Raw genomic sequence first — 24,808 nt, forward strand, 5'->3', positions numbered from 1 at the left:
TGTTTGATAATACTGCTGTATATCATTTCAAATGAAATTACTGGCGCCTTAGATATATTATCGTTTATTGGCGATTTTTCGTAAAACTAATGCATACAAAAATTGTCGTAAATGATGCATAACCGGACAACTGAAGCTGAAATAAAAACTTACAATAGATAGAGTAACCATTGTCGTTTTAAAAATATGACGGAACTTGCAATTTGTCTGCTGTAAAGATTAAGTAAATTGCACAGCTCGCATCAGTCGAATGCAAGGCCTTCGTAAGTTTCTGAATTTGTGAGGCAAGAGCGTAAAGCCATGTTAGCCCTGAAGAGTAGCAGCGGAGGGCAGTAAAAAAAAAAAAAAAAAATTGGAGCAATGGCGCACTTCAGCGACAGTGCGGGCGTAAAAAGAAATGTGGTCGTTCGACTTGAAGTATAACGTCGACTGCTGGCCGCGCGCATCGAGTCCGTGACACCGTCCCCCACGTGCTCCTCGCTGCGGTTTGCAAGCGAGCGAGCGAGCGAGCGCGCGGACTATGTCGAAATTCCGCGGGGGATTTATTTTGAGCGAGAAGCCGTGACGTCAGGAGCAGCAGTAGCAGCATCAGCCACGGCTCGTCTTCGATCACTATAAGCCAGTCGCAGTGGCCAGCGCCGCGTTTCACGCGAATCTCGAGAGCATAGCCGCGTTCAGTCACATGTCAAGTGTCACGATTGATCGCGCGGGACGAGAGCGTTCCCTATAGCCGTTAAGTGTCTCGCGCGCGCGCGAGCGCGCGTGCTGAGCTGCCACTTGAGGCGTTATATTCTACGATTGATCGACCATTTGATGATTAATAGTTGCGTGCAGTGCGTGTGTGCGAACGTGTAACGTCACAGTCAACTGCATCTCGATTATTGGTGACAAGCTCAACAAGTGTGATGTGCAAGTTTCAAGCTTGATCATTAGCTGTCGAAGGGATACATTTGCTTCTTTGGGCTCGTCTAAATAGCCAGAAATAGCGAATAAACACGGAAAAAAATATTATTAGGGGAATAGGAGCGATTAAATTTAGGAAAGCCGAAACCCAGTGACATTGGTGGAAATGTTGCCGAAATGTTAGTTGGACAGGTTTCGTTGATAAACTGCCAAGTCCAACGTTGCAATGCTAAGTTTACCTAAGTCACGCAACAGCTTTCATCCAACCGAGCTGAACTTGGCGGCAAAATTATCGGTGCCAAGAAAGCGTCGCCGGGAAATGTTTGATCAAATCAATAATTTTCATTCGACCGCCGACGCGCTCGCAGTCGCTGGCACGACAACCAGCTAGCAACAACGCAACGACCTACAAGCTAGCCGTGGCGAATTTGTTTAATGCACGTCAGGCTGCAAAAGGCAGCTCGAGTGGGCCATCGGGCGAACCGCTCGACCGCACGACTTTTCTGGCTGGAAGTCTGGCAGGAAAAAAGTTTTAATTGCAAGGCTTTTTGAATGTCAACGACGCGTAAAGCCCTCGGGGAAGATTAAAGAGCTACGACGGGGAGGAGGCTGAGTGGATGGGGAGAGCGTTAAAGCCATCATGAAAACTATGCAGAGGCCTTTGATCTCGGCGATGGCGCGCCACGTTCACGTCGACGGCGACGACGAGGACGACGCCGACGGCAGGCAGCAGCTCAAAGAGCCGGTCATCCGGCTGAAGCTCGACAAGCCATCCTACTGGGACTGGCAGCTGACCACTTCGGCCGACACCGTGCCGATCATCCAGCTTCTCGACAGGGATGGCCGCCTTCTCGTCGAGACCAGCGCCCGAACGGCCCAGAGGGCACGTGGCTCCTTTCGCGACGGTCTCCAATCCCACGAGTCATTTCCCAAGCCCCTCGAGGAGCGGACGCCCCCGCCCGTCGCTCAACTCAACTCAGCCAAGACAATCCTAGGAAATCGCAATTACGAGGGCTTCAGTACCAAGTTCAGCCCCAAGTTTAACTTCCAGCCGCGCAAGTCACGCAGCGAGGCAGCCGTACCCGCATTGCTCTCGTCGGCAGCGTCGCCGACCTTGTCGCCGTCGCCATCTTTGTCGTCGTCGACGCGAAAAGTACGCAAGCGGCATTCGTCAAACGCCTCGGAGCTCGTGCAGTGTAAGAGGGAGGCAATGGTAGCGAAAAGGTACTCAGCCGGCGATTACTTGCGCCAGCAGATTCTCAAGGACCTAGCTAAGCGGCCCGACGAGGCCAGCGTCGACTGCGTCGACTCGCCGAGCCAAGTGGCGATGAGCAGGTACAAGAAGATGAAAGCGTACTTGCGCAGCCGAAGCGATACTCCCACGACGGCGGCGCCTGTCGAAGGGGAGCTAAAGAGCGCAACTGAGAGACTGCAGACCGAGGAAGTAGAAAAGATTAGGAGCTTTCTGCGGCAGAAAATTCGAGCGAAAATGCAAGAGGAAAAGCTACTGCAGAGAACCTCCTCGTTTCCCCAGCACTGTGCCGCCGATCGGTTACACGAAACCCTAGATGGTATTGCATCTATCGCTTTCAAGGATTTCTCCAAGAGGAATTCCAGTTGTTATCGAGAGAACGACGGGGGCGCGGTAAACGCGCGCAACTACAGCACCAGAAAAATAAGGAGCGACGCTAATATAAGATTCGATCCTGAGGTACTCGAAACCTCGAGAATCTCGAGAAACAAATTGGAAAGTAGGCAACAGAGAGTTGGCAAGAAGAACTCTTCCGGCTGTTCGGATAAGAAAAAGTTGTACAGAAAAACCAAGAGCGACGTGTTATTGAATCATCATACGGCAGCTAGCAGCGTAGATTCCGACAGAGATGATCCGGTGAACGCGAATTATCCTACGCGACGGATTAAAAGCCACGACAATATCGAGCGATCGTGGCGCGAGTTCAAGGAGCGCAAGAAGCAAGAGCGCTTACAAAAGGAAAAGCTTAACAATTACGATTTAATAGAAGAAGATTTGATGCAGAAGCCAAGATGGAAGGATTTGCACAAATCTTCGTGCTACATGGGACATTGTCAAGTTTGCGAGAATAGAAATAATTGCGTCGACCAGACAACGACGAATTTCAAAACGGCATCCGTCGCCAGCACATCCTCTAAGGACGTTCAGAGACCTGGCACGAGCTTGCAGGAAAATTACTTGGTAATTGATCTGGCCAAGTCGACCGAGTGCGCGTCAGTCGAAGAATCTTGCAATCAAAATGGAAAAAGCTCGCCGGATTTCGGCTACGACTCCATCTCCAAACGGAGCAATGGTCCGGTGAAGAAGCCCGGTGACGTCGCCTGCGTTAACTCGAACGTCAAGAAAAGCGACACGTTCAAGATCGTCGACGGCGCCGATGACGTGGACGCTGACGACAACAATATCGACGAGGTGTGTTATGACTACAAGAACAAGTCAAACGAAGACATTGCAAAAGATTATTTTGTTCGGGTTTACGAGCTCTTGCGTAGACGACAGCAGGAGAGCAGGAGACTTGCTGAAATCCAACGTGAAAATCAATGCAACGACACGTCCTCCTCGACTTGTCAGCAGGATGGGATGCATCCGAAAAGACGTCGTCGAAAGAATGATAAATACGTCGAAGGTAATTGCATGATTTTTTTTCAACTTGTTGGTTACTTGAAAATATTGCCCGAGAAAACAATAAGCTTAAAAAAAGAAATAGCCTGCAGAAAGATTCTCGAAGTATTGGTCATGTGGACTAAAATTACATCGCCTTCCAAATAACTGTTCGCTCTCCGGGATTCGTACTTGTGTTTACAACGATAAACAGCCGAGACGCTCGCGCTGCGCGAGATCCGCTTTCGCAAAAATAGACACTATACCGATGCGAGCTATATAAAAGCTCTCTTCTCTTTCTCTCTCTCTCTCTTTCTTTCACTCACACACATGCGCCGCCACCGCCGCGCAACTAAGCTTTCACAGCTCTATCGGGTGACGCGCGTACTCGACACTTTTGCTAATGCAACAACTTACTTTTACCGATATCGTCGAAAACTCAAAAGTTCGTTCGGCAGTTCTTACGTTGCCGCGCTTCGAAATATTAAACGTTCAGCGGTTTCCTTCGACGCCAGCGAAAAGAAACTTTTCAAGGGCGCGCAAATGGTCTATGATAATGCTTGCCCACTTATCGCCTCTCACGAGTAGAATTTAAATATACTTGACCTGCTCTCCATAGTCAGCTTCAAAATTATTGTTTTCCTCTTGCCATTTACAACTACTGCGTTATGCAATCATGCATATAACCAATGGGAACAGATTTCACTATTTTTCATTTACTGAGATTTACTATAATTTCACTACTTTTTATTAACAAAGAAAACAACTGTTTTGTTTTTCATGAAAATTAAAATTATTTTTTTTAATGATTATCTGTAGATTGAGTATTGGAACTTCCCAACTAATTTTGTTTTCGCAACTTGACACTTTGAAAATATTGAAAGTCTGTATTTATTTTGATTGTTTTAAAAAAAGAAACTAGAACATTTGTACATTTTTAAATAGAAATGCGCATACTGGTATAATAAACAAACAAATAAAAAATTTTGAATTATAAATGTTATTCAAGTATAAGTAACAAACAACAAAGCTTTTTTGATAAATATTTTTCGGCTCAATTTATAATTAAGTTTGAAAGAGGTTGAATCGAGTAAAACCGGGATAAAGTGTATAATAAAATAACGATCTGAGTAATAGATAATCGTACTTGCAATAATCCCTAAGGACCGTAAAGTAGAAATTTCAAAGCAGAATGTGTTAATGCTAGTAGTTAGTTCGTGGCAGGTTGCCATTGCAATGCATTAAACGCGCAAAAACGCCATTACCAACGAGATTCTTGGCAGTCAGCCGCATTTCTCATTTCCATTTCCTGATTCTCTTTCACGATTGGCGAACAAGAAAGAGGACGAAATGGAGGAAAACGGGTTTAGAAAGAAGTGCGCGCGCTCCACGAGGCAAAATTAATTTGCGAATCAAGTACTCCGCATCCGACGCGCGCCATAAGTGTAAAATCCGAGAAAAATCCTTTCACCTTCAAATTATGCACTCTCATGCCAAACATAAATCGTCGATTCTGCTTCAAATTACATGAAATTTATCGAATTAAAAGTAATTTAGTTATTGGATCATACAAAGAATCAAATATGGCTTGATTCTTCAATTTATTTGATAAATATTGTACGATGTAAAAAGTTGAATGTAATTGGCAATTCGACTTGTATCGACGAGGTAGGTATAAATTGATTGTGGGACGGCATATCGTGAAATATGCGGGTTCGTGCATCGTCTGCCCCTCGATGGTTACCCGTTAACGGTACCTGCGCCCTCGGTGCATACAACTCGCTCTGTTACCGTTCTATCCCTAGAGTTTTGCATGCGAATTGTCGACAAAAGTGTAACTGATGAGTCCAGTCGACAATTTCATACAAAGCGCTTACGCTTTTCCCTTAGCGACACAACCTTCCTCCCTTTAACCAGCCGTAATTGATTTTCCGACGCTGACTCTTTATAGAAAGCAATCCATGTAAAACCTAGCTACAATGATAGATCATGTATTTAAAACAAATTAAATTTTGCTGCAAAATTTTAAAGTAGTGCAATTGGACAAAAATAGATTTTTCAAATCTTTTTGAATCCTATAAAGAAAATCAACACATGTCCACTAGAATGTGCCTAACAATATGTCATTTCGCAAAATAGTGTTTTCGTCATACATCTCGTTGGAGTCGAACAAAAGAACGACTCGATCATGATGCCAAGCGATTCGTGGCAATAAAATAAAAACAAAAGATGAAAAAAGGTAAAGACACGAGAATTAGAAAACCGTTTGTTGGAAGGAAGTTGGAATATGATGAAGACTCGCGCGGGCGCGAAAGCTCCAACCGAGCATGTAATGAAATAGCCATGCGAGAGAGAGAGAGAGAGAGAGAGAGAGAGAGAGAGAGAGAGCAATACGAGCGCGCTACAACCTCGCGTCACGTCTAATTCACACGCGCTCGCATTGCATCTATACGTAGACATAAATCTGTGTTGCAGGGGCCTCAAACTTTTACTCTGGCACGTGCAGTACGTGTGCACGCGTGTGTATGCGCGCGGGCTCGTGGCCAAAGAGATTAGTGTCGGGTCCGTGTGTCCTGTGTCTCTCGCCTCCTGCTCTCTCTCTCACTCTCTCTCTCTCGCTCTTTCTGTCTAGAAACTGCTCTGCCATGTCGCAAGCTGGCGACTGTTGCCAGTAGATATGGAGACGAAGCAGCGTGCTCTCCCCGTACCTCTCTGCCTCGCTCGCGCATCCTTTTTATTTCGACCCCATATATCTCGGCATCGGGGCTTTGCTATTCTCTCACCCGTCCTCCAGCCCTTTGTCGCTCGCACGGCTGCATGCACGCACGCGCGAGGAAGGAATGCGCGCACTGGACTATGGACAAATGCGGTGACTTTGCGCGTGACATTATCGAACTAAAGGCCTAGCGCCAAATACCATTACACCTAGTGAGCGCTGTCGGCGGCGCAGTGCAATACATTTATTTGATTAGCGAGCCAACGTTTAGATATCTTATTTCCGCTTTGCGACCAGTATATAGATATTCGAACAATTTATTTCAGCAGTATTCTCTCGCGGCTGGTCCAAAAGCTTCTCAATTAATATTATCATCTATTGATCAGCAAGCGAGCGCCCGTGTGTTCGCATAAGTTTGCAACAATTCATTACGTCCGATAACACATCAAAGCACGTGTACACTCGGTGTATTACTCAAATTGTACTCTATACCAAAATCAGTTGAATATTAGTCGATGTTTAAGCTTGTCTGCATCCACATCGGTAACACTGTTCATGTACTATCTTGCTATGGAAACACAACGATTCGACGACAAGAAAGATCATTCAAGCGAAATAGGATGGATAAGTCGCGCTCACGGCTGTGACGTCGTATCCGAGTCTTAGTATTCAAACGGTGCTTGTAGATTACATCTGAAACACTTTATACGTTGTTTTGAGCGAGTGCCTTTGAAGCTGGTTGGCCACGCGCCAGACATACTGTTCTCAACGTTACTTCCAGAACCGGCAATACGTTTTTCCCCGCGTCGCTTGGTCGCTTGGTCGCTTCGCCGAGCCACGAACTACACACACGAGAAAAAACGCTAAAACAATTGCCGCCAAAGTTCCTAGACGATCCCTCCTCCGTCTCGCAATACCTTTGTAAATCTCAAGCTTGTCACTACGCTACGAGAGAAAACCACACTAATACTTCTGTTCTCCGGTAACTCTTCAAGTGCAGGCGTCTATCTGCAGTGTCAAGACGAATGACGTAATCATTGGGCGCACTTTGCGATGCAAGTGGGAAAGAACTAATTCTGCGGTTTTTGCGAACGAGTCGTGATAATGCTGTTCAAAGTAGCGGCAATGGCATTTCGGCAGAATTCCCCTGGAACGTCATTTACTTTATTTTTCACTCTAGACAGACGCTAAATTTAAAACTAGGCGTACATACATGGACGCGAGTGGACGGACGAGCGTCGGATTTGCCAGCAATTTTTCAAGTTCCCCAACGAAATCCCATTAAAACTGACGGGCCGCGGGCTTTCCCGAAACACGAAAGAGAATAACCGCAAAAGAATGTCCATTAAATTTGGCGCATCGCGGGGGAGGGGGGAAAGCGTCAGGCTGGACTGGCCAAAGGCGCACGAAGAATTGCTCTTTACTCGGCTGTCGGACACTCCAGGCCGCTCGCCCAGGAAAATACGGAGGCAAATTCGCCGCGAGCGAGCGTGAATGCACGCACGCAGAGAGGACAATTAATACGAGGCGGTAGCTCGTATCACCCGCCCTTCGTCCCCATTATTTGCCGGCGACCGAAAGACAAGCTCGATTGAAAATTCCACAACCGTGGGCACCGTACCGAGCTCGCGCCGTGTAACGCGACGGCGCAGCGGTGGCTGTTGTTGCCTCCAACTAAAACGGCATGCCGAGGCGCTCTTTCATTCGCTATGAATTACGAGCCCCTCCATCCTCCTCCTCGCGCGCTTATTAATTTGGAAATTACAACCCGTTTGTGGAATACGCGAGTTCGCTATCTCCAAATGGTGTTCGTGTTGTGCTTCTATGCGATGGCTACAATTGATCGCTATCAATTCCTCCATCCTTGGCCATTCGTGCTTCGATAAACAACGTGCTTTATCGAATACCAATCAAACACCGACCTTCGCCTAATGGATCATTAGTATATTAAAAATACTTTGAATCCGTGACAAGTACAAGTACCTTGCATGAAAAATCATTTTCGTTGATTTTTCCATTTCATAATCGAAGTGCTTTTCGTAATGAATAGCGCCGTTCGTCGACGTATTTCGAACAAACACTGTATGAAAAAAAAAGAAGATATGCGCGCGCCGCTCTATTCTGTACGTCTAGCGCATCTGTTCGCGCCAGACCGATTACTTCCAGGTCTTGATCAGAATTACTGTCCTCGTTCTCGGAGCGCTTCATAATTGACGCAAACAATTGGAAGCTTCGACGATACGCGCTTGAGAAGAGAAAGGTTAGATACAAGTGTCAATGTTGTATCAGAAGGTATTTCTTTTAATTACGCGAGGTGGCCGCACAATATGTAGCTCAGCTTTTGTACTTGCTCATCTTATTATATTTTTATTATTGGATTTTCAGTTCTGATACTTTCGGAACTGCTCTTGGAAGCTCGATATGCCGTGAGCTCAACGACGTAGCTTTTCGAAGAGAATTTTCCTAATTCCTACTTCTGGCATGGACGTATCGAAGTAGAAAATCTTCAGTGCAGGTTTTTCAATGTTCTACCGTGACATTTCCAAAGTCTTGTACTTCTCTGAAGAGATATATACTACGAAAGCAACTCCATTAAAGTTTTACAAGTCTGTAAAAGAATCTAACTATTCTCCAGTTTTCAGGCACAAATGTTCTTTGTTTGGCTAGTATTAGGGTCCACCTCTATATTCCTACCGCTGAAATATTTCCGGAACACTTATGTACTTGTACGCATTACTGATTTGAATTAAAACTATAAGTATTCGTTCTTTTCTTTTGTTGTGCTTCATTATCTGTTCCATTTTGGATTTCATTATTTGTTCCATCTATGGGCAATCGACGGTGATTACATCTAGTAAAAAAAAATTTCGCATTTTCATTTATTCATTATCTAGTTTAATATACTAAGTGTTATATTCAATATCCTCACAATCCTTAGCTATATAGTTTTCTAAAGCATCGTTTTAACGACCAGTCACTCTGAAAGAGTGTAAAAGATACTGCTACTATCCGTTCTTCTACTTGCGATAGTGCTGGATGGATTATAACTCTTACGTAAATCAAAGGTTTTATAGAGGGCCATAAAAGATCATACAGTTCCGTAAACCCTAAAATTCGCTCTAAGATGAACACTAGAATATTATAATCATAGTTTCAATCGTAAGGACTTTGAAATTATTCAAAAGTGTTTCTAGAATTATACGAAATATATAACTTTATTATAATCCCATTCCATGTGAAATATATTGATACTGCTAATAATAATGATTTCGTAGTATTTTTCAAATATTCATTATTGGGCTCACCAACAAAACAATACTTGGGTCAGATTCAGACAGCTACATAAAGTACATGAACATTGTTAGAAGTAAAAAGTTTGCTGCTTACATAATCCTTAAACGTTGTCGATATTGATATTTTACAAGACTCTTACATGCGGATAACCATAAAACTGTCTGACTTTCCAGCAAGTAAGATGAAACGGAAACCTCAGTTCCCCCGGAAAAAAGGGTTTTGCATACGAGGACAAAACGACTGTTTGAAGCTTTGAACTTTAAGGGTAGGACTTTGAAGACACTGATATAAACAATTTTTTTAATCTTATAATGACCTAATCTACATTTTACTTGTAGTCTTAAAGGGGTTTTCGTCATGTTCGTCACGCGAATTTGCAATAGTTGGATTGAAATTTGCAGTACAGACTCTTCGCTTAACTCGTAGATCTAAGATGATCATTCCATTGCCTGGTTATCGCCTCATTTAATCAAATTATTTCTCATGCAGGTATTTTGTAATTAAATTTTCCCCGTTAGACGTAAAAAAAAAATTGTAGTGTCGAGTTGTTACTAGGGCTGATCTTGGTTAATTCGACTAGAAATAAAAAATACACCTGAAATGTTATTCTACACTATTAAACAAAAAAAGAGATAGCTTTTTAACAGTCACAGTCTTCTCAAATATGTACATATTTTACCTATATCAACACTGAAGGACTTGTTTTTTCTGACCTCTAAGAGAGTTTCTCCCGACTCCTTGCATAATACATTTAGAGGAATCGATGGATTTGCGGTAATTTCTTTCATTTTCCTTGTCTCGTATACGATTGGCATGTGTAAAGGAAGGAGCAGGTATAAAGCAAACAGAAGACGCAGTCCTATATTCTACCTTCAGGTTCTATTTTGAAAAGTAAACTAAAGGTGCAACGGACCATCAATTAAGTTGTATCAATATTGTGGAGGCTAGAAACAGTTTATGGATACAATAGTTGAAGTCTGTTACTTGCGTTATTTTGAAACTTCTAGTTATTTTAAGATGCGTTTATGTTTCTGTAAGTGAAAGTGATCAAAGTGCTAGTAGCTCTATCCAATCTATCGTGATAAAAATTTTGTTTGAAAAACGTAGCTAATGTTCTCAATATACGTGATATAATTACGTTATTGGTATGTTAAAATACTCAACAGCGTAACATTTCAATTGAATAAATTGGCAAGTAGGCAGTCGTTGAGCAAAGACATTTGTTAGAAGTAAAGAGCACTGCAACCAAATGCCTGATTTGTTGGAGCTTAAATTTTCATTAAATCGATTGCATAAGTGAGAAAAAGGAAGGGGAATAAAAAAAAAGGAGGAAGGAAAATAGAAGACGGAATGCGGAAGCTGGGCGGCCATTAAGTCGACGGAGCTTGGGTGCGAGAAGGGAGTAGTGTGCAGGTATAGTGAACCCCCGGGGGTTAGCCTTCATTCGGAGCAATTTAGTGGGCCGACTGCGCGGCAATAACGAGGAGACGCACCAGAGAGTGCTAGGGCGTGTGCAAGCCAAGCACGCGGGAAATGCGGCCCCGAGCGGAACAGGTGATCAGAGATCGTCTCGAGGATAATGCGCTCTCTCCCTCGCCCTCTCGAATCTCTGTTTCCGACCAGCGACGACCACTGAGAAATTGTGCCATTTCGTTGAGGGTCGCTATAACTTATTGAGAAAATAATTTTCAAAAAAACGAGCAAAGAAAACGCTAGAGAAACACTTTGCCGCTGGCGCTAATAGTTTAATGGAAGGTTATTGAACCTCGTCTCATTAAATTTTCCGTTACGTAAAACTAATTATTTGGTCTATTTCAGTATTAAACTACGTTTGCGACCGCAAGGTAGTTGTTAAATTTTCCAATTACATTGTTTACAAAAGTACGTCATCTGAAATTATTTCATTCGTTCAAGAAAATAAATCTACAGCTCTCATGGTTGTATCTGAACAGAGAATCAAATACTTTTCGATACAGTATTATAAGAAATGTTAAAATCTATAAATTGAAAGCTTGAAAATAACTAAAAGTAATTAAAACAATTGCATTTAGTTATTGGAAAATTAATTAGATAAAGATAAGGAATTGCAAACTGAATGGAGAGCGTGAGAATTATGCATGAAAACAAGAAATTCACCAAAGAAATCCGAAAGGAAGAAAGAATGTTCATTGCATGCGCGAAACAGGGGAGGGAGAAAGAGCGTTAGTGGATGGAATACCTAATTAAGCAACGAATGGAAAAAAAGCACAACAACTTTTAAATGAATTAGTTTGTGCATGAATAAAGTAATTATAGAAATTAAAGTGGCTGAATAGAGAGGAAATAGCGAAAAATCTCGATCCGCTAATGCTGTTCAACAAACTCGCACTTGATTCTATACACAATCGCGAGAGAAAGAGCTTCACAGAGGTCGATAATTAAAGAAACCCATTGGAAATCTCGTCTCGTTGGAGCCAACTCGCGCGGCTTTTCAATGCCTCAGACTAAGAAGACCCGAAATACGAAATAACGCAGAGACGCGAAAGACGGGCGACAGGTGACTACTCAAATAAAAGAAACGCGGGACAATGTTCGGAGGAAATCGAGGGAAAGAAACTGCAAGGGGAGCGTAAGGCTTGAGCGAGAGCGAGGGGGAGAGGGTAGCGGCGTGGTTGAGAAGGGTTGGAAAGAGAGGGCGCAAGTGCGGCTGCTTTCGCGCGCACCGATAGCAGACTACGTCAGAGTCAGCCGGAGAGCCGCCAACGCCAAACAGTTCACTCGCTCAGTTGTTCGCGAGCCGCGCGACCTGACGCGCGCGTAGCTCCGACTTCTACAAAAGTATACGCAACTTGGCCGCGCGCGCACCTGCTCGTCGCACATGCCGCGCGCATTGCTCGACATTCGCCTCTGCACTCGCGCTCACGGCAACGTAATCATCACCGTCGTTTAACGCTCGAGTTCGTTTTTGATCGTTGAATTAAATGCCAGTGGATAGGCAAAGTGATTCGAAGTGGGTGCGAGATTACAAATATAGTAATGGAATGATTTCTCGTGATAAGAAGTGATGTGCATGTATTCCGCGTCGTTGCAACTGTCGTGAAATTCTGCTCGAGTTTTGACGCGCGACGCGTGTTTACAATCTGGCGCCGAAATAGTCTCCAAGTTAAGGTTAGGTCGCGAGCGAGCGTGTACAGTGCCAGTAGCACACTATACTGCCATATAGCGCTTGCAGGTGTGTGATGGTGCTGATGTATACAATGTGATCAAATATTCACAAACCAGTGAATGAATTCCTGCTTTCATTAGAGTCACACACTCGTCGTCAAATCAGTGCCACGAGCTGCCTGTATACATATATTTCTGCGCGCGAGAGAAAATACAAGTATCTTCTAGGAGCGCTATTCGCGTGTACAGTGACGTAAGCCATATATAGCGTTGCGAATCGAATTTAATTTAACGGCTGCGCCGGTAATCTCGCTGTAGAGAAAAGAGCAAAACAGGAGGGGGAGGTAGTCAGGGACGGCCGAGGATACGCTAGGTCGGAAAGTTGTATCGGCATCGGGCTCCAACCGCGAAACTCGTACGTGTGTGCAGTGCTCGGTGCGCGCCTCAGTGGCAGATGTAATTGGCCGTAAAGCCAGAGATAGCGTCAATCGTCTCTCTTGTTCACTCGTCCCGTAGTGGCGCACGACCGGACAAAAAGTGGCGGCGATCAAACTACGGCCAATCGCGAAAGCCGTTTTTCTCATCTACCCGGCAGCGCAGTGCAGCAGCGGACCAGCTTCGACGTCCTCGTTCTGCTAAGTCACTGGGCCAACGCCGATAGAAACCTGTAAGTACGTGTGTACGCCAGATAGAGAGAGAGAGAGAGAGAGAGAGAGAGAGAGAGAGAGAGAGAGAGAGAGAGAGAGAAAGCCGATGCCCACACAGTCACTCGAGCAGAGAGCAAAAGAGAGTTTCATACCCCTTTGGCTCGAGCTTTCCTTCATTGTCGTAAATTGATACCCTTTTGCGCGCCCGCCGTCTATACGTGCTGCGCCCACAACTCGCGCTCCACCACTTTTCATTTCGTCCTCCAGCTGCTGTTTCCTCTCTATCTTTTCATTTGCCATCCCTGTCATTTGCACTCTCATCAAACATTTACAGTTTCGTTTGGGATTCAAGTGGCTGTATCCACGGCTTTTCGATAAACTCTCTTTTATCCGTCTACTTTTTTTTATTCAACGTCAAGTTAATGTTACCGACTATGACCAATCTTATTTGTCCGTTAAAGTAATATTTGAGAGTGAATGTATTAATTACGAATTTATGAATAGGTCTGTTACGCTACTAGAGAGTGCAGTAAGCAAACGCACCGTGTCACGTTGCCGACCCAGCGAAACGAGTGCGTGTTTGCCTAATTGTAAATTCGTGTTGCGTATGCTCGTTTTCCGCGTACCCCCATAAAAGGGTGATTTTACGCCCTCGGCAGGCGACAGAATCGCATTGACTCATGTGCACGAGATGCACTGTATTACCGGGAAAAGCGCATCGCGCATGCGCGAGGTACTTTACGCTCAGGGGTCGGGCTGTCCGTACAGTTCTGTGCTCCCCGAGAGGACTGCTAGGAGGGCGCACAGTCACCACTTTACATGCAGTACGGGGAAAAATGATTGACAACTATCTGTTGCAATTATTACGAGTATTCGCAAAACATTATACAAATGCGATGATAAACATCGATTATCAATATTAGTATTTCATACAGATTAATTCATCTATTAATTAACAACGTTCAATTAATATCGGAATATCAAAACGCACATACATTGAAATTTAGTTTTGACAGAAGTGATCTAATTTTTTTTCAACAAAATGCACAGTAACGATTGAACAAAGGAGTCAACCTATGGCATTTACGAGCCAATAATATTTCATAATTTCATAATTCATAATTTCACAGTGATTTACTATACTTCGCCAGAATACAAAGATATGGCGCGAAAGTAAATTCTATTAACGGTCTTGTATGTTTATCACGTGCTATACGCCCACTAATTATTATTAAAAATGCGCGGTGCACGATAATTTATTAGCACGGAATGCGTTAATCGGGCGCTTTCCACATTAAAAGTCTGTGTATAATATCAACGTGCTCGAGTGCACGGATCGGCATATACGAAGGAGAAAACGTGTGTAACAACAAAAAGAAGCGCGCATAATTTGTCACGGCTGTTATTTTTACGGAAGTAACTCGTTGCGTCCTCGCTCTCTACCGCCATTCGGAGAGGCTTGTTATTCTGGTTCACTGTTCTTATATAGAACCGATTATTTTCACGTGCTCTCTCTCTCTCTCTCTCTATCTCTCTCGCCCGATGATGATGATGATAATGATGTCGATGACGCAACACGGGCCGGTAGTCGATGTACAGGTATGCGCAAAGGTGGAAAACAGAGGTAACAATGACACAGTGAGTGTGTGATTGAGGAAACATTCTCTGTCATTGAGAGAACGCATAGCATCCGAACCGGTAATATAGTAAATAAACAGGATTCTTCACATCACCGCGCTGACATTCGAGAGTACGAGTTATAAGTCGGTACACAGCGTATGACTAAAATGACTGCATTTTATTGATTCGTCATTTTCATACCACGTGTATGACATTTCCGTTCGATAAAGTCGTAATCGATTATGTAACGATCTCGCAAATGCGGATACAGGACGCTTGATGGCCAAGTATTTTATTTATCATTGCTCAAGAAATTAACATTTCAATTCTGTTATGCTCAACTGTCTACCATCCAATTCCAAGGATGTTTCCATAGTCTGAGCAGGTCAACGCGATGTTCGGACCGAATCCCCCGAGAAATTCTTGGAATTGTAAGATTTGTTCTCTCCTACTTCCGTAGCTTTATAGTTATAGTATAATTTCGTTGAGCATGCGAATTCAGCGGATTCCTTGGACTCTGTAGGATCGTTTTAATTTGGGCTACGCTTGACCACGAAGTCATTCGTGTACGTTGACTCAACTGCTAAACCAAGAATGTGCCTTTGTCCGCTTCTTCCAGCTTGCTCAAGTTAATTAAATATTCTTTCTATCGATTTAGTTCTGCTGAAATAAGCTTGCTTTGAGATGTTACCGAATTGTTTAAATCTTTGAACTTACTAGTAGATCCGAAGTGATCTTCAACGTTAGTTTGCTTCAGGATGCACAGTGAAATACAGTCGATGCAGTTCAAATTCGAACAAATGTGAAACGTTTAAGGACCACTAACAATAGGGTAATAACTTACTCTGGAATAATACTATGAAAGATGACATCACTCCGCACACGCTGGAAACGTGAAGGACTTTTTAGCCGAATTCTAATTTTTTTAGTTTATTCCCGTCTAAAACGCTAAGTTTTTTCCCGTGGCGGATTTGCGAAGTTAAAATTTTTGAATTTTGCGAAGTGTAGCCGATACTGAGATTCTCTCCCTTTCCTTCGAACTCACCACCTTGTAGTCCTTTTCAGCATTCTTCCCTTTAGCGTATTTTTCCTCGTCTTGGCGGGAGAAAAACTTGAAGTACTCGTTTTTGTTTCTTTTTCTTGTTTTCGTCCTCGAAATTTTCTCGACGAGCGGCGCAGTCTGTGCTCCCTTAAGCTTCCCTCGTTCCTTTGCCGATACACAGTGCTCGGTGCGCTGAATCATTGAATTTGAAAAAAGCTCGCCTCTCGAGGAAACTGGCAGCCAGCGAAATTCGCCTTCGAGCCGTTTGTTTTTATGACGGGATACGCGCGGGCTTTATCTAGTATTTTTTGGACGGGGATTGATCACGCTCGCGTCTCGATCTCCATTCACACGTCACATAAAACACAGTCAAGTGATATGTGACGAAAAAATGGTGAAACTTGGCAATGGCTTTTCTGTGTACCAAGTTTCCTCGCTGTCTATTGGCTCCACTGCTATGAATTGTCGTACCACGACTGCTTTAATATTTCATATTGCTCGTATTATTCATTGGCATCGCTTGTTACATCTCTGATAAATAGGTCCGTAGATAAAACGCAACTTTCCAAGTGCGTTATAGTCCGTTAGGCAGACGAATGACTTCGACTAATCTCATTACTCCCGGAAGAAATGCGCCTACACGTATACGCAAATAGTTGAAGTTGTTCGTGCTGTTTGTTGTAAAGCTCGTATGAAAAAGTTAGCGAAAGCCAACGTAACGTATGAACGCGCAAAACTGAGACGGCAGAGCATACCATTAACTTTGCGCGTTAGGCAGTGGCACTGTGAAAAGGTAAAAAGAGTTGGAGAAGAGTAGCTGTAAGCTCGTCGAGTCTAAAAGCTTTGCAGCGTCGTTCTCCTTTGCGCTCTGAATCTGACGAGCCAACGAGTCGCTGGAACGAGGAAGAACCGGTAATCGCCGCCGAGCTGTCATAATCAGAGGGAATGCTTGGCGCGAAAAACCACGTAATCGCGCGCATCGCTATATACTCATATCGATAAGCCCTGACCCAGACAAACAACAAGCTGTACTAGCGAGCTTTAAAAGGACGTTAAACAATGCAAAGCCATCGCACCGCGACGAAAGCAGGTCACGCGGCAACCGAATTTACGATTACGCTCGCGCACGTACCCGTGTGCGCGTGCGTGCGTCACGCCAGTTTTCCAATATCCGATTCGGCCCTGCTTCCACTTTCTCTGGCTGCGCGAATTTGACGGACGCGCGCGTTGAGTGTCCCCCACTCGAGGAGGGCGAGGCTTTGTGCGAGCATACGATACTCGCTCGTTCATCCTGTCCGTTCATTATCGGGTTTTGATTGCTGTGCTTGCGATTGATGCCTCTTTGATCGCCATTCACGAGCATTTGCAAATGTTTTTTTTTTGCTCGCTGCTTTTTTCCTTCTATGGCCCTTGATAGATTTCAAAAGTTATTTAACTTTTGAACGCGATTTTTCAGTGATGATGATAGTGGCACTTCCAACTTCAAACGTATGTCACGGGAGCATAAAAAAAAAAACCCATTTTATTTTTCTAATGCTATTGAAAGGGTTATATAAAAACGCAGAGTTTAATATTTATACCAAAAAATAGAAAGGTTTCATGATAGCTGCCACAATGCTAGCTTTGATGCTATGCATGCGTGTTTCATTTCTATAGTACAACGATATTTGTAGCTTTTCACATTGTGGCACGGTGTTTTCAGGTTGAGAACATTTATTTCGCTTTGGCTTTTGTAATGCAGAATTTTCTGTCAGACTGTGCATAATCTATGGATTCTTCGGGTATGCAGACAATCCATCTATATTCATGAACAGTGTGTTGGAATATGAAAGTCCTCATCAAGGCTTTAATTTATTTTTGTTTCGCAGCAAAATTCTTAGCGACAGCCGTATAGTTCATGCATAGCAATCGACTTTCCGCGCGCAAATTCGTCCCTCCACGGATGTGCACAGGACATAGGATAGACGTATATATTTACAGCACGCAGAGAATCACAAGGTATATGCTTTCGGTTCTCCAATTGCGCGCTGGCGCAGCGCAGGATGATGTTACCCTGAAACCGCTCGCCTATCGCGTAAAGGATGAGTGGTTTTTACGGGTGTGATTAGTTCGCTGTTCACACGCGCTGCACTCTCCAGCGATTGTCGTCCATCTGCCGGGGTCTTGACATAGCTGCGCCCTTGTCGCCAGCCAGCCACGCGAACGATTATGTTATTAGGCAATCGATCGCGGTGGACCGACTGACTGCAGAGAAGAGACTGCTAGATTGCGCTCCACGCGACAAGCTATTACACAAATGGACGACGGCCTTTTCAGATGCAGTTATGACACTTGTTGAAGTGTGAAACTCCAGCGCTCGATCGATGGTCGCTTCAGGTGCCGGCTCTTTCCACGATTAGCTGACGATTAGCTGCGCGCCCGAAGCGCCGAACGGAAAAGACAATTGCACAATAGCGAGCAATCAGTTGTCCCTGATAAGTTGAGCGGCGGTAAAGCTCTCGAAGTGAAGAGCGAGTCGCAACGCGAGGCCATTCTTCGATAATGAAACAAAGTACGGGTGAATTGCCGAGGCACTCCCCGCAAAAAAGCCAACTCGATACTACCAGGTGAATCGGCACGCGACACGCTATCGTCGTACTCGAGGCCTTCGACCGCCGTACACTCGCGCACTTGTCTAATAGTACTATCGGGATGAGTCATTGCTCCTCGCAGAGGTGTTATCCGACATCGAGTGAGCGTCCGCTTGCTCACTCTCGGTTGCGCGACCGCGGCCAGGAGAAGGCGAGCTTGCGTTTATCTGCCTCGTCATCGGATTCGTGAAAGACGATTACGCGTCGAGCTGCAACCGCGATAAACGCCCTGCGGCGACGACGTAGCGCAACCGCCGCTCGCTTGCTGCCCGATGCTCCCGCAAGTGCACCGGCACAGCGGCGACAAGCCGCTTGTATTTCCAGTTCTCTTATTCTTTCATAACCGCGAGCAAAGGCCCGCCGCCACTGACGCATTCGCAACCTTGCTTTTTTTATTCTTTAACAATTATCCGGGCTGCTAATTGTGCCTGTAGCGCGCTCGCACTCGCTACCTTCGATAGAGGGTTAACTTTTCTAATTAATTGGAGAGCTTTACATTATGCAAGCTAGGGAGAGAAAAATGCTATCGGAGCTTTCAGTAGAAAAAAGCCCAAAGTTTGCTCAACCAATCAATTCACCCCTCCCCCCACCCCTCTCTTTCTATCCTCGCTGTGTGTTTTCCTGATTTAACTTCGATTTCTATTTGAATACCCATCTCGGTCGGTTATTGCAATTATGTTAAACCATTGCTCGGGTAATAACACATCCAAGGTAATATTATCACTGCGTAGACTTGTAGCCATTACGCGAGTGCGACTACAAGTGATTGCTCTGTACAAAACAGCATGAATGCGGCTGGGCGGAGAAAAAATTTAATGCGGATTTAATGCTGCTACAGTCGTTGTGAAAAATAAATTGTGTCTGCGCTGTATCTACGCGACATAGAGACTATCAGTGGGCTTATTTTTCTCTCGCGAGTTTGACTGGTATCCGCTCACGCGGAGCACCTAGTACTCAAATGAGGATTAGCCACATAATAAAATGTAAATGTGCTGATTTACTGGGTCATCCGTACGAATTTCTGGGGCGCTGAAAATGAATGCGCTTAAAGAGGAGATGCCAGCACGAGTAAATTTTCTCGTGATTTATCGAGGATCGCGCCGCACGCGAATAATTTTGAGCGCGTTGCTTTTTTCTTTACCTCCAGCCGGCGTACGTCTCCCATTCTTCACACTTATCTCTGAAAATTACTTGTTCACAGACTATAAAACTGAAGCTGTCGGAATGGAAAAAAGGTGGCTTCTTTTTTGTTAAATGATGAGCAAGTTTAGTAAAGAGAAAGTGAAGAGAAAAAATGAAATGTCTATAATGGAAACTCGGCTAAATGTGTTGACAAGGCCGTAGGCACATGCTCGCTAGCGTTGGTCCATAATTTACGTCTTGGCATATTCATAGATTTTTAAGTTATCGAGCGCGCCTCGGCCCTTTGAAAGCGTCTTGCTGCTTCTGCTTTTCCTCCACTTGCTCTTGCTCTCTTTCCGAGTGTCCCACTTTTCTTTTCAATTCCTCCACTTTGGAACAAAAGGTGGCTCGCCTCGACCTTCAATCGTTAACGACGCTTCCCTACATTGCAGCACCAGCCGAGCTTTCAGCGAGCGAGCCAGCCAAAGAGAACGAGATAAGGGCGGGACTCGCGCGCGCGACCCCTCTAGTCGGAGAGAGAGAGAGAGAGAGAGAGAGAGAGAGAGAGAGAGAGAGAGAGAGAAAGACAGGCTGGGATTTTGTGAACGTGTGCACGTACCTAACGGAAGCTCCGTTGCACAATGGACGAAAAAGCTGCCTAGTTTGTAGCTCACTGAGATACGACAGTCGAGATAAGTGACGACTATAGCATGCTTTCGACTCCTTTTATCTGCAGCTACAATTTATTTCCCTGATATTTTACTTTTGTGCAGTTGGAAAAAATTGATGGTAAACTAATCGATCAATTATATTTGTTCACTATCAAATTATTAAACAATGCCTATTGTTCTTCGATCCAAATAACATTTTCTATTCGAATTCGCTCTTTGTAAACGTTAAGTAAAAATATTCTTTACCGAAGACGATGGATTGACAGGGTTGGAAAAGCTTTCTATATAATAGCCTGTCTATTGGTATAAAGGAAAATCACAAGATCAAAGAAGTTCTTCCTTGTTCAACGACCTGAAGATCGTAATATAAATTTAAAGATAAGTTCAACTTATTATAAGCTTCATAAAATAAACTATAGAGAATTTGAAGAACAAATTGCAGAATGATAAATAATGTTCGATAATGAATCGATGTACAAGGGAACAAGTGTTATAGGTATTAATGTCGGCAAGCGAGTGCAGCACGATTGGAGGTTGAGCAAGGGCGAAACTGGTGTGGGTGGGCGGCATAAATAAGACGTCGAGCCGTTCTCTCTCTAGTATATCTGCATGAGCCTCTCTCCCGGCAAACATTATGTTTACTCCGAGTTGCGGACTGCGAGGTCGTGGGAGGAGAAGGGGAGGGGAGGGGAGGGAAGACGTCTGATTTACGGAGGCAGTTGAACGCGCGCGAAGATGTCTCTAAATCCGTATTAAGCTCCGAACCGCGGTGATGCAAACACCGACTATACGTTTTCAAGGGGTTATATGCGCACCGAGCGAGCCTAGCGAGCGGCGAATTTATGGGCCTGCGGCCGCCTTTTATTAAAAGCTCACCGCGCGAAGAGACCTCGCGTCTGTAAGCCAAAGACCTGGCTAGTTATGAACTATCCTGAGGCTTTTATTTCATTGTTATAAGTATATTTATTCCTTTTTTTCACTCCGCGTGGCTGTGCCGCGCATCTGTTCGATAATTCATGCTTACGGCCAGTATCATTGTTGCTTGCCTTACTCGTGCGGAAAACCTTTGTAAATTAAGAGTAATGTGTTTTTTGCGAAAAATTATTATGCTCGCTAAGCATTCGTGTACATCCATCGCAAAGCTCGCGATACTTTCTTCGCTTCATCAGTTTTATTTGCGTACGAGCGGCTATAGGCATTTGTCGATAAATAATGTTATTGGCAGTAGAGGGAAAAATCAACAAAATATTTCGATTGCAGAGCTCGATATTCCTTGAATATTGAAAAAAAGCTTCTGAAAGAGAGGAGCTATGTACATCAATTGAAAAGCAATATAGATCGCGAAAAGATCAAATACAAAAGCTATGTGGAAATGAAGTAATACGTGTAGACAATAACCTATTGTTTAGCTGTTTCAATTGAAATTGATAGCTGCTTAAAATTGGTCAGAAAAATCAGTTGGGTCAATTGCCGAAGTGCCAGCGCGTGAATAGGAAAAAAGCGCTCTCGGCAAATCAATTTTCATGGTACGAAGATAAATTACTTTAGCCAAGACATTAGCAAACAGCGAAACTGCCGGCTCTTCTACATACACAAGCGGAGTGAGAACTAATATGACTTACGACTCGTGGGACTGTCTGTCGGACTGAAGCCCCCTCCCCTTCCCCGTAAAATACGATCCCACGAGTTGAGACGTTCTCTTTCGCTCATCTGCATTCCCTTGCAAGATATATAACTACGTGGCTCTCGGTGCTGGCGGCACGACCTATCGCCCGAAGAATTTTCAATGACTAATTCCGCGCCCCCGCTGCTACTGCCGAAACTTTGCGACTCCCAAAGCGCGCGAGAACGTACTCGCGCCTGCTATTGCCTATCGCAATAGAGTGGGTGACTGAGTAGCTTCCATGAGAATTGAATACGTTATGAGCTGCAGTCCCGTGTGGCTTTCAACGAGCCGCCATTTTTCGCGAACAGGTCGCGAGTACTTTCACCCTCTCTCGCTCTCCTTGTTTTCTTCGCTTTGTCGCTCTTCATTTTTCAACTTTATACTTTAGACCGGCGCCCAGCTGCTGCGCAGCAATACCTATTTAGGCGCTGCTCGCTCTCGCTGCAAATGAACCTGTTCTTTTTGGTAGCCGATGCTATTTCACTAGACTCTGCCTACCTTGAGTGTAGTCGTGCACCGAGGCAACGCGCGAAATGGTTATGATTTTCATTGCAGGCTCAGCTTTTGGGCTGATTTACTCTCTTGCCTCTCTAGTACGAAATGAAGTTGGAAAGAGGAACGGGCTTGCCTCTGGTGCTATGATCCCGTTAATATTTATCCGCCAACTCTTTAAGACTGGCACACATTGATTTGCACGTCCAAGAGCCACTTTGACGGTGGTCATGCTTGCAGTTGCATGAGAATTAAACATAACACGGCTGACGTACAAGGATGAAAATTGCAAACCCTGTTGGCAAAGTTTTGCTTGCACGGGGGTGCGGCGCGCGACAATAGCTCCAATATTTAGCTCGCGGTAGAGCAGCTCGTCGATCGATTGAAAGTATAGCTGCCACCGCGGTGCTCTCGCTCGCGCCTATTTATAAAATCTCAACTCTATTTGCGTACAGACCAGCAACGTCTCTGCTACTATGTGTCTGCTGCACACTCTCACTCGCGCGTGCAAGTGACAGTCGTATGAATAATTCAATGACAACGGCAAAATAAACGCGGTTTCTAACTCTCCCACACGCGTGAACCGCGTTAGCGTCGAGAAGAGCCTTGTCACGGAGCAAATACTTTAGCCACTTGACAATTAAGAATGACTTTGCCGTAGAAGAGGCAAACCAACCCGGTGAATATATGACTACATACGTCACTATATAGCGCAGCCCGAGAATCTCGTATTCGTCGTAGGTGCTACCTCATTCTCTCCCTCTCCCTCCATCTCTTTGGAATTTCCATTTGATCCCGACACCAGGCTCCGACTTATTCCAGGCCCGTCTAGCGGACCGACTTTTAAGATAATCTCTTGATTTCGAACCTGCTTGCCTCATGGATTCTGATAGAGCTGCTTGAAAATTGAATGCATTGCAATCAACGCATTTCACCAGCATCGATGAATTTCGTTGCAACATTTTTTATTTTCAGTCTTTGGTCGTAGCATATTTATGTTCTGTTAATACCAATAATCTTTTCGTCGCGCTTCTAAGCAGCTTTGTGTAGATTTCACACTAGTGTTATGCCTATAAAACTTTACTTGGGTTCGGTGTATAAAGTTTTGTGTAAACTTTTCAACTGCACTACCTTCGCTATACGCTTCAAGTTGATCTAAGGGTGGTTCAAAGTGTGTTAGTTCAAAAGTTTATTTCGAATCAACCTGATAATTTCGTGGAAATTCAATTTCAGAATCTCATTAGAACGCACAATGTTTGCTAAATTTTTCTATCCTTTTTCCAGAACAATAGTCCGAAAGTCAAAGTGCGTTTCAACTTATGTAAAAGCACAGTCATCGAAAAACAAAATCAGCGAACAAATCTAGATTTAATCCTACGAAATTCACCATTCAGAAACATTAAATAAACATTTAAAACCAAAAGATTTCCATCGGCCTTTGCGCCGCAAGTAAATGTGCACAGCCAGAGGTAATTTTCTGACAGAAAAAAAAGAAAAAGGAAGAATAGCGAGCGATAACGCATAATTTAATGTGCCCGTTAAAGACGATATCTGAGCGAACAGGTTACCCTGGGTAGGTGCGCGTTCATAACTCATAGCCATAATAGAAAGGCGATCTCCCCTTCTCGTATGTAACAATTTTTCAGAAAACAAAGTCAGAGAAAGAGAGAAAGAGAGAGAGAGAGCGCACGCGTCAAAGGTAGAAGAGGAGCGATTTTTCCAGTCGGAAAATTTCATCCCAGGAGAGAGGCAGAGCGAGTTTGCCTGGTGCGCGTATCTTACATAAATTCATAAAACCGATAATGCTCACGAGAACGCGCTCGATGCATAAATCAGAGGAGAGCGAAAGCTTGCATGCAAGTATGTGTATATGTGTATGTGTTACAGAGAGAGAGAGCATGAATCCGGCGAGTCCATTCGGCAGAGTGGCATTTTGAAAATTGCCGTGAATGAGGATTAGCGCCGACCTTTTACTATTATATAGCCCTAGAGTGGAGCGATCTTATGAACTGCAAGCTCGACACTGGAGCTTTTGCTCATTTCTCTCTCTCTCTCTCTCTTTTCCTCTCAAGCTGCACCAGTGGTCTCTTTCTCTTTTGCTACTACCCTATTGAACCATCAGCTTGTTTTCAGACTAACTGCAATCGCTGTAATTGATTGACTTCAATCGAACTCGCCTTTCATGCAACCAATCATTCATTTGCGTTTTTTTTTTGTTGTCCAACCGAT

General features: G+C 44.2%; 1 protein-coding gene across 2 annotated transcripts in view; it reads left to right on the forward strand.

The window, feature by feature from the left end:
- The first annotated feature begins 645 nt into the window (after window positions 1-645).
- LOC131663154 (uncharacterized) overlaps window positions 646-24,808 on the forward strand; it is a 104,435-nt gene continuing 80,272 nt past the window's right edge. For both annotated transcript variants that reach the window (XM_058933323.1, XM_058933322.1), the window contains exon 1: window positions 646-3,560. In XM_058933323.1, coding sequence (XP_058789306.1) covers window positions 1,544-3,560 — 2,017 coding nt within the window. In that variant the 5' untranslated portion in view covers window positions 646-1,543. The remainder of the gene's footprint in view (window positions 3,561-24,808) is intronic.

Source organism: Phymastichus coffea, unplaced genomic scaffold (genome assembly GCF_024137745.1).
Source record: "Phymastichus coffea isolate CEN01 unplaced genomic scaffold, Cenicafe_Pcof_1.1 PCOF00031, whole genome shotgun sequence".
NCBI classification, from domain to species: domain Eukaryota; kingdom Metazoa; phylum Arthropoda; class Insecta; order Hymenoptera; family Eulophidae; genus Phymastichus; species Phymastichus coffea.